We start from the raw sequence: 10,650 nt of genomic DNA, 5'->3' as shown, positions 1-10,650 counted from the left end.
AAGTCCACTTACAACACTGAAAAGCCAAAACAACACTCTTCACTGCAAGTTTCATGCTGTGAAAAAGAAACCTTCTCCCAGGGTGTCACCGGCAAACAAAACCTGTCCAGTATGAGCATTCATTGCAATGCAAAACAGATTTCCAATGCTTCAGCATCACTTAAGGCCCTACTTTCAATTACAATGTCACGAGCACTTAGAGCTGACGGGCCTTTAGAGAAGGGGAGTGGAACCTGTGGTGAAGTTCCAGGCGGCCTTAAAAGACCATTAGGGACTTTAAATTTAAAATAAAAACACACTCCCACACACAAATACTCACTGCATAATCCACTTCTTTCAGATGTGAATTTTTCTGAAAATACAGCCAATGAAAATAAACACGAGCCACATTAGCTGGTGTAAATACAGGTTCTGGATATTGTCAGAATTAGTTGGGGAATGGTTACTGATTTTCTTTGCAGAAGGAGGGGAGGGGAGGGCAAAAAGGATGAAAAAGGAAAAGGTAAAATGCTGAAGGAGAGGGGAGAAGGGGAGAGAGAACAGGGGGGGTGAGGGGTGTAGATGAGACTCCCAAGTCTATTTTTCTCTTGGATCCCGCCCTCCTGGCCTGGGGTTGGTCAGGGAAACCCAACTCCCGTGCATGGATTGGTCGGCTCTTCCCTGGACGGGGAAAATAGTCTCTCCTCACAGACACAATAAAGTTTAGAGCTGGAAGCTTGCAGGCAGTAGGCGCAAAACCAGACCTGCAATACATCTCGTCGCTGCGTTGGAGTTACAAACGGGAACCAACACAAGAAGGCGTTCAGGATTTATCAAAATGTTGGATTTTTTTTTTTAACGGCAGATGCACACATTACTTTGATTGAGAAAACGCTTTTAATTACGCACAGATCTCGCAACGCTTCACTGCTGCTTTCTGGATATTTGAAATCATTGAATGGCTCAGAGTGGGATACTGTGAACGTACGGGACTACACGCGCTCCACCTTTGCGGGACTATAAACACGCGCTGCGGTTTCCAGGGCGACCTAACCAAACTGTGGTTAAGGAGATAATTACGGTGGCAACATTTACAGAGGGCAGCCGCTCACTAATCAGGGTGACCATGCCCGGGACGGTGTTGTCGCTCACCGGGGCAGCCTTGCTGCTCTTGTCCGGATTGATCGGTCCGCTCTGCGTGGTGGAGGCTTTCGGCGATGAGGTGGAGGAAATGACCTGCGACCCGATCCGGATCAGCATGTGCCAGGGTCTCGGTTACAACGTCACCAAGATGCCCAATCTGGTCGGCAACGTGCTGCAGTCGGACGCAGAGCTGCAGCTGACCACGTTCACACCGCTCATACAGTACGGCTGCTCCAGTCAACTCAAGGTAACTGGACCTGTGTGGTAGGCAGCCAGCACATACCGGCATTACATTAGAGTAGAATAGCCGGTATGTTATTAAAAGTACACACTGAAGGTGTTACGCACATGCGCAAATTTAGCAGCGGTCCCGGTCCTAAAAAAAGCACTGCTGGATCTAGAAAGTCTGCTATATCTGTTAGTGTGTGTGTGTGCGTGCGTGCGTGCGTGCGTGTGTGTGTGTGCGTGCGTAAAGAGAGTCAGAGGAGCAGTGTGGTCCCAGAGCACATGACAGGGAGCTACTAGCAAAGACGGGACTATTCAGTGAGCTGTTCAGACTGATGGTGCCAGTGATAATGAGGAGCAGAATATATAGGTTGATTCCCATGGAGAGTTAAAATAAGTGAAGGGCTCCCTGCCTTCCCTCCCTCCTTCCTGTTGTGTCAGTCTGTCATGCTAATTTCATTGAAAATGCCGCCTCTGTCTGTTGACATTCGGAGTTCATGCCCCACACAGCAACAGCTGAATCTTCAGTGCTATATGCTGTACTGTCCTCCTGTTAACAATGGTGCCCTCAGTGTCCCCGGACAAATGCAGCTTGTTTGACTCCTGCACCATGTAAGAGAAAATAAATTGGTTCTGCGATTTTACTTTAGACCACAATTGGAAAGACTGGTGAAACAACAGAGACGATTTTTTTTTGATTTTTGTTTTGTTTTTTTGTCGGAGACAGAAAACAATGTGGATTAATGGCGTTTACTTTTACAGACGGGAAAACACTTTCTCCAGTGCTCTTCTCAGTCATTCTTTTAAGGAAGTTGTCTTTGCAAGTCCACTATCTTGTCCAGAGTGGTATGTGATTTAAAAAAAATATATATATATATATATATATATATATATATATATATATATATATATATATATATATATATTATAGATACAGTGAATTATTGGTGTGTGTGCAGCTGTTTGAAAAAAGAGGTAAAAATATTTTGACATTATAAATTAATGCAGTGCTTAAGAGACATGTGTGAGACAACCAGATAGAACGATGAGCAACTGCAGCATAAAAACCAAACTGTTCTCCAGTTGTAAATTGTCCTGTAAGTTTAGCTGACATCTCTCTCTCTCTCTCTCTCTCTCTCTCTCTCTCTCTCTCTCACACACACACACACACACACACACACACACACACACACACACACACACACACACACACACACACACACACACACACACACACACACACACACACTAAAGAGGGGGAAAGAGGATCCTATCGCCTAACATTTGCTCTAATGGGAGGCTTCCTGACTTGTAACCGGAGCAGCTTTTAGCAGTGAAGTGACAGCACTCAGGTTACCAACGGTCGGGGAAAACACCCAGTGTGTGTTACATTTTTTTGTCACTGGTCGAGTATGTATAACTCACTGTGTGAAATTTCTGAAATTGTACAGCATGAAATTCAATATCATCTGCCTCTATAAACTTTGATGAAGAGCCGGCACATAAAAGCGACCCACACAACCGTACACAGGTCAACTTTGTTCATTTTTAAATGCTGATTTAATTTCATCAGGTCACAAATTACTCAGGACAACTTGCCTATAGTAAATCTCTGAAACAAAGATTATTTATTTGTGGTGAGAAACTTAATACTGCCTCCAGATCAGGCAGTCTGCTCAGTTTGCAGAGATAAAGCTGCACTGCAATCCAGATATTGATCAGAGAACAGTGTGACACACTGACTTTAAAGGAAGTTCTCTGTGACTCAGACAACTGATTTTGACGTTACATAGTTCCTCACAGTCTGTAACAAGTCGTCTTTTTGCTCACGTTATTGGCCTCTAGGTGTGGAACTGAACAGTAGCTCAGTGATTACATTTATTTGTTGTAGTTGTATTGTTTTTTTTTTTTTTTTTATGTCAAACATAATGTGGTGTACAGGTGCACAACTTTTACCTTGTAAATTAATGCTCACAGACAGTAAGAGTAGTATAACATTTCCGTTTATTTATTTCCCAGCCTTGACACCATCTTGGATTCGGGTTTCATTTGGGCTCCATTCAAGGGCTGATTTCAAGCTGGGAATTTAACTATCGCTGGATCAAAGCTGCAGGCCTATAACATTTATGACCCAATACATAATTTTTTTTGTATTTTTGAAATGAAAAACAGCAGCTAACTCTTGACTCAAACACACTTTTGAGCTATCACAGAGTCCAAAGGCCTGGAGCGTATGTTTGTTCCCTTTATCTCAAGGTAGCTGAGTGAGATGTACTTTCTGCTTCTATGTATTTTCATATCGGGAGCCTTGCACAATTTTACACTCTTGGCTTTGCACAGATTTCACTGTAAATGCATGAAATCGCTTAAAATTGCTACCTCCTGTAACCCCAGAGGACCTTTTCTCTCTCATCACCATTCCAACAGTCAAATGTGATTTCAGACAGTTCACTATCTTTATAACCAATGACCAATGATATCTATTTCAAAACCATTGCCATGGGATAGAGAAAACTGAGCCTTGGATTAGGGGGATTATGCAGCATTACATGGCACATGCCCTCAGTGTTGTTAAATCCACAGATTGTTTTTAAAGATGCAGAGTTGTATGTGTAACCTTGGAGCACGTTAGCGTTGGCTCTGATGTCTTCACTCAAGTTGTGAAGTTTCTTATTAGAAGGGAAAATAAAGCCCTACCAACAGAAGAGGTGATGCAATGTATTGAAAGTTAAGGTGGGGGGAAAAGCAGCAGGATGGTGAGAGGTATATGCAAGTAGATGGAGGAGCCATGTGTGGGAGTGCAGGGCGTAGCCATCTACCAGCTGTAATCCTGTTGTAATATACCGAAAGATTGGCCCACAGGGTGCTCCCAACACTGTTTCCACTGCTTTAACAAGCACGACACCGCCGACACAATTCACCTCCTGCTTCACAGTTTGATTTAACTCAAGCGGATCAAAGTCAATGAAGCACAACATATCATACAACTGTTACTCTCTTTCTACACTTTCAGTGTCTAAACTAAAATTGGTTTTACTATATGGTTATGTTTCGATCCTCTTACATAACTCCTCAGTATGTTTCTTCCTATTATTTGTATATATACACATACACACCACATCTCTTATAATAATTCAACAATCTACGCCAATCTACACTCTTTTTATGATTTTTTTTTAAATTTTTAAAATTTATTTATCAATACATGCTTTAGAGTCACTCTTTACTTTATGCTACAAACTCTCCCCACAGAATGCATAGTTTGCACACTTTTGTTAAACATACTAAGAGCAAAATCTAATTCTTTATGTCCATTTTTCTCCAGTTCTTCCTCTGCTCGGTTTATGTGCCCATGTGCACCGACAAGGTTCCCATCCCCATCGGTCCATGTGGCAGCATGTGTCTGTCTGTCAAGAAGAAATGCCTCCCAGTGCTCATTGAGTTTGGCTTCATATGGCCTGAGGTGAGTCCTATCATCATCATAAAAGCATCCTGTATATACCGACAAACATGACTTCAGGATATGTTAGAGTGACGTAGAAAATGGACAGGATATACGAGAACAAAGTATTATGTCAAAATGTATGTTGAAAATGCTGTCAATAGTATCCATTACTGCCATAGTGAGCAACCAAAATGCCTTTCCCCATCATGTTTCCTCTCCAGGTGCTCAACTGCAGCCTCTTTCCACCTCAAAACGACCACAACCACATGTGTATGGAGGGTCCGGGGGATGAGGACCAGCCCTACCAGCCTGTCCGCATTCCTCCCCACCAGGAGGAGTGTCAGGCCCTTGGTTCTGAACCCGACCAGTACACCTGGCTGAAACAGACTGAGAGCTGCACTCTCCAGTGTGGCTATGACAGCGGGCTCTACCGACGAGGGGCCAAAGTCTTCACGGACGCGTGGATGGCGGTGTGGGCCGTGCTGTGCTTCCTGTCGACCACTCTGACGGTCCTGACCTTTCTCTTGGACTCACAGCGTTTCTCCTATCCTGAAAGGCCCATCATCTTTCTCTCCATGTGCTGTAATCTGTACAGTGTTGCCTACCTGGTGAGTAGAGAATTGAATAATGTTCTGGTTGTAATAAGAAAAAAAGATGATGCTTGTTTTTGTCGTTTTCCGGGTATTAATTCAGCCGCGCATTCTTTCCCTTTTTGTTCTTTTGTGTCATTTTGCAGGTACGACTGACTCTCGGGAGGGAGCGGGTATCCTGTGACCTGGATGCTGCAGCGGTGCCAATCCTCGTACAAGAAGGATTAAAGAGCACCGGCTGTGCCATAGTCTTCCTCCTGCTCTATTTCTTTGGCATGGCCTCCTCACTCTGGTAAGCACAAAGAGACACACACCTTATTCTCATGTCAACCCTTCACCACTTTGTCTCAGTTTGACTATTGTCATCTGTTGTAGTTAATGGCCTTTGCTGGAACAATTGGAACATGAGACTTGCATCCTGTTTTCTTTAAAATCAACTTTCCTGTCTCATAACCTCTGGACTAGTTGGATTAGTTTCCACACATACAAAAGGTAAAAGTGCCACTTTTCAGATATGTGCTGCCCTGAGGTTGCAGTGGAAACACTGCTGTCACAGCTCTTTTTCTTCCTTTTCACTTGGCACATGGTTTCCTGTTCCTCCTCACTCTTCCTCTTTGGAGAAGCAGCAGACCAAGGATTTCTCTCTCCTAAAATATGATCATAACCCTCACTTATGCAACTCATGACTATCTGGTGTCATGATAATCTAATTACAACCGAGTACTGTACGTATCCTTCTGATTGGCAATGAAATAGTTACATGAAAGTCTAAGTTTTGAGAAGGTCTTCCAGTAATCAGTAGCCCAAGGTTTGCCTCGATGTCTTGTTTCCTGGACACACATGAAAGACAACCAAAAAATTGTCACAAGGAGGATTTTCCTCTTATCTCACTTTTCTTGCTTCCTTCTGCAGGTGGGTGATCCTGACCCTCACATGGTTCTTGGCTGCTGGACTGAAGTGGGGCCACGAGGCCATTGAAATGCACAGTTCCTACTTCCACATCGCGGCCTGGGCCATCCCAGCTGTGAAAACCATCGTCATCCTCATTATGAGACTTGTGGATGCAGATGACCTGACTGGGCTGTGTTACGTTGGCAACCAGCAGCAGGAGGCACTCACGGGCTTTGTTGTGGCACCACTGGCCACATATCTTCTCATAGGTAATTACAACCCAGTAATACAATTCATGTATCTATTTATATGGGATTTTTACCACATTCAACTAAGAATAGTGTGCTTATATGTATATTTCATATACACAGATCATTATTTCAACAACAACAATCAGTCAGTTCTTTCATTGCTTTATCACGAACGTGACGTTTTCTGTATCCGATGGTCCTTACATGACAGCTGTTTCGTTTCCGCCCTCCAGGCACTCTGTTCATCTGTGCAGGCCTGGTGGCTCTTTTCAAGATCCGCTCCAATCTGCAGAAGGACGGAGCCAAAACAGACAAGCTGGAGCGTTTAATGGTGAAGATTGGAGTGTTTTCTGTTCTTTACACTGTTCCGGCTTCCACGGTCATCGGCTGTTACCTCTACCAGCTCTCTCACTGGGGGGAGTTCAGGGCCAGCATGCGGGACTCATATGTGGCATCAGAGATGCTTCGAATCTTCATGTCACTGCTTGTGGGCATTACGTCAGGCATGTGGATCTGGTCAGCAAAAACTCTCCACACCTGGCAGCGCTGCTCTGCCCGCCTGCTCAGAGACAGCAGGGCCAGCCGAGGCGGCAAGAGGGCACCGGGCGAGGGCTGGATCAAACCAGGGAAAGGCAACGAGACAGTGGTGTGAGGAGAAAGAAAGAAAGAGAGAAAGAGAGAACAGACATGAACGGAGTTCTACTCACTTTTCTCCCACGTACAGAAACTCGCTCTGCCAAAACGAAGGATGGAGAGGCCAGAGATTCAAGGGAGGAGAGGGAGATAAAAAATGTGACACGTAGCAGGACTTTCTCCAAAAAAAGCCACTGGATGTAACGGCATCTCACAAGCTCCCGGATAGTCCCTGACTCTGTGCCTCTAACTGGGGCGAAAGAGAAATGAGGAGAACTGAATACATAAGTAGCCACAGTAGCCTCTCTACCTCTGTTACACTTCCTTTGCCCCGAGGTGGAGAAAGCAAAACAAATAAGGAAAAAGAGAGACGGAAAAGGCAGAACAGATGCACCAATATGCAGACCCGACAACAGCAATTAAGCTGAACAGCACCACGTCTACCTCTCTGTCTCTCTTTTCTCCAGAGCCTCCAGCACAAGAGACTGAACCTGCTGGATACAGTAAACCCTGATGCCGTTGTGTCTTTTTAGGGTCTTTTGAAGTTTAAAATTTTTACACTGGAGCAGATATACAGATGGAAGCTGAAGTTTCCCCAAAGCATCCGACACCTTGAGAGCCCCTTCTATGTTAAAATGAACAATTAGACAATGAAATAGCAGACCAAATGTAAAGGAAATCTTGAATATTGCCTTATATTTGCAATTTGTTCACATTTGAACTTTATTCTTATTGTACAATATAAAAGAGCAGGTCATGTTGTTGCTCTGGATTTTTGGGAAATAAGCTCTAAGCTGTTATAATGCACTATAATTATACAATATGTGAAGTGTCGGGACAGCAGTGGGGTGACTGATAGCAAATCATTATGCAGCATTCATGCATGCAGAGCGTTTAACAGGGAGAGTTTTGGTTAGTTGCCATTATGAAAACTGCAGACGAAATAATCCCGTTCTTACGACCACTGTTAAGACCACTGTTAAGACAACAGAACGGGAGGTTGTTGTGTTTGAGGTAGTCGCAATGAATTCTGGGAGTACCAACCGTGCCTTTTATTGCCTCATAAAATTTGGAAGCGCTAAGGCTTCTGGGAAATTGAGGTCTTCGTGTTTTACTTCAGCAGTCTATGAGAAACCGAGCTAACCTCCAATGATGTGTGCAGTATTCGTGGAAACCCTGTACTGTATACGCTCTGGAGTTACCATGAAATCCAGGAAATTGAGTTATTCTCTCTACCCTTCTCCAAACATTGGAGCCGAGGCAGGTGAAAGAATTAGAAGTTATTAGACAATCACTCGCCAAGATACACATTTTGAAGCAGCAAGGGGCTGTCACAGGCACACGCATGTGCACATCCAGTACTGTGAAAAAAGTTTTTATATAAAAGTAAAGTGAGGATAAAAAGAATAATGCCACAAATGTTTTTTTTATTTATCACTTGATATAAAGTGCAGTAAACAAAACAAAAACAAAAACATTTGGTGTCCATCTTTAAAACAGCACCAATTCTCTAAACTATACAAACTAAACAGTTTATTTTAAAATTACTTGGCAGGTGTTGGTTCATCTATGGATTTAGACTCAGTTACTTCTGTCTGTTCATATAATCTCAGACTGACTCTGATGTTGATCAGGGCTCTTGTCATTGAAGTTAGTTTGGGGTCACTGTCATGCTGCAGAAGGAATTCCTGACTGTTCAGACAAACTAACCTAAGCTGATATTGTGTGATGGAAATGAATCTGAACACCAAACGTGCCTGAAACTTTTGCACAGTACTGTAAACGCACATATGCACTGGTTTCCACAAACGTCCTCCACCAGCTCATCTATGACCTCATCAGGAGTAAAACAAACACCAATAATATCAGAGCATAACTATCAAACTTTAGTTGTCCGCATGTATATGTATTTTATTCCCACTCAGGCCATCACAGAAGCAGCACACTAAAATCAGCGCTAGTTTTCGTGTCTGTCTGATGCTCTCCGTTGTCCCCTGCCAGCCTGTGTCTTTTCAACCTTGTCTGATACATCACGGCTCATTTCTCAGACAATCAAGTCCTACCTGGAAGAGATTTTTTTTGTTGTATATTACGTTTTTAAAATTTCACAAATGAAAGAGAAAAGATTTAAATTAATTGTCTCTAACCGTTGGCTTTGAAGAAGTTTCCGGTCGTGACTCATCCCGTCTTACTGCTGCATTCACCAAATTCTGAGACTGCTCCTGTGTACCGTATATTTGCCTGACAATCTATCTCCCAAAGCTCTTGCGTTTCTGTGATGTTTTGTCCGTGTAATACATGTGGTGTGTCAGATTACGCCTTCTATATCTGAGTAGAATAATGAATACTCTGGTTTTGGGCTATTGGAATGTATAAGAGCTTGAATGACGCAGAGCTTTGTCCTTCCATGTGTCCTCTGTAACCAGAGAGTGTCTCAAACAGCCTGTCACATCTCGTTTTTAGCTTCATGTTTAGAAAGGGACTGAAAATCATTTTGGAGCTGCCTTTTCTCTGAAATATGTTATACACAAGCCTTTTTGAATTCAGATGTACTTTTGGTTTTTTTTTTTTTTTTTTGTGAAACCTAGAACCCCGAGAAAAAAACCCACGGTTTCTTAACCCAGCATACCTTGGCACACTTATTACATTTCCAAAGTCAAACAAACATTACATTCACTTTAAGTGAATTAAATTAACCTCTGACCACCTCCCCTCTGAGCTAATGTAGTTTCCCCTCTTAAGTTGTCTTAATGTTTTGGCTTTCTCCTCTTGTATGACCACACTGAGCTTCAGGTGACATTTCCAAACAATCAACAAAATGTGCCTTGAAACCCAGTGAGTGTTTGTGCCACGCAGAGTGAAGGCTGAGAACCACTGGTGATGCAGATTTGTAAATGCTTTTGAGAAACCCAGATAGGAATCATTGCTGGGGTCAGTTCACCAACACTGATTGCAGCCTTCATGGTCTCCACTGCTCCCTTGTGTAGAAAACGTATTGTCTTGACAATGTCATCAGTGTATTATAAAGAAATTGCTAATTTATCCTTGTAAAAAAAAGTGACAAATTTTAAAACTTTTTGTTATTTAAAAACACTTTTGTATCAGAAGATGAATAAAAACTTTTTGGTTTCCAATATGTAGGTGCAGTTATACGTTTGTTTATGTACTTTACATATGTGCATGTTTGTGTGTGTGTGTGTGTGTGTGTGTGTGTGTGTGTGTGTGTGTGTGAGAGAGTGTGGCAAAGCAGGGCTAAAGCTAAATGATTATTTTCATCTTTTTTAGTTAATTGTTCAATGATTATTCTTTAGGTCTATAGAACATCAGAAAATAGTATAAAATACCATTTAAACCCGAGGTAAGATCTCTGAATGTCTTGTTTAGCCCCCAAAGATTATTTATTAAATAAGAAAGAAGTAAATTGTCACATCTGAAAAGCTTTAACTAGAGAATGTTTTGATTTTATTTATTTGATCGATCAGCAAAATTTGTC

General features: G+C 42.5%; 1 protein-coding gene across 1 annotated transcript; it reads left to right on the top strand.

The window, feature by feature from the left end:
- The first annotated feature begins 748 nt into the window (after positions 1-748).
- On the top strand, positions 749-10,282 carry fzd4 (frizzled class receptor 4). Its single transcript, XM_069688894.1, has 6 exons — positions 749-1,369; positions 4,673-4,810; positions 5,014-5,400; positions 5,529-5,674; positions 6,295-6,542; positions 6,758-10,282. Exons 1-6 carry the CDS (start codon positions 1,106-1,108, stop codon positions 7,174-7,176), a joined length of 1,602 nt encoding a protein of 533 aa, XP_069544995.1. The 5' UTR covers positions 749-1,105; the 3' UTR covers positions 7,177-10,282.
- The last annotated feature ends 368 nt before the right edge of the window (positions 10,283-10,650 follow it).

This window comes from Brachyistius frenatus, unplaced genomic scaffold, assembly GCF_029030835.1.
Source record: "Brachyistius frenatus isolate BFR_SWC_R1_liver_20210118 unplaced genomic scaffold, ASM2903083v1 Contig_1, whole genome shotgun sequence".
In the NCBI taxonomy this organism is placed as follows: Eukaryota; Metazoa; Chordata; class Actinopteri; family Embiotocidae; genus Brachyistius; species Brachyistius frenatus.
This window is presented reverse-complemented; position numbering and strand designations above follow the sequence as displayed.

Bases quoted from the DNA above. Each gene is read 5' to 3' on its own strand.
- fzd4 (XM_069688894.1), top strand. From the start codon at position 1,106: ATGCCCGGGACGGTGTTGTCGCTCACCGGGGCAGCCTTGCTGCTCTTG. The intron at 4,811-5,013 runs GTGAGTCCTATC...TTTCCTCTCCAG, and splicing joins TTGGCTTCATATGGCCTGAG to GTGCTCAACTGCAGCCTCTT. The intron at 5,675-6,294 runs GTAAGCACAAAG...TTCCTTCTGCAG, and splicing joins GGCATGGCCTCCTCACTCTG to GTGGGTGATCCTGACCCTCA.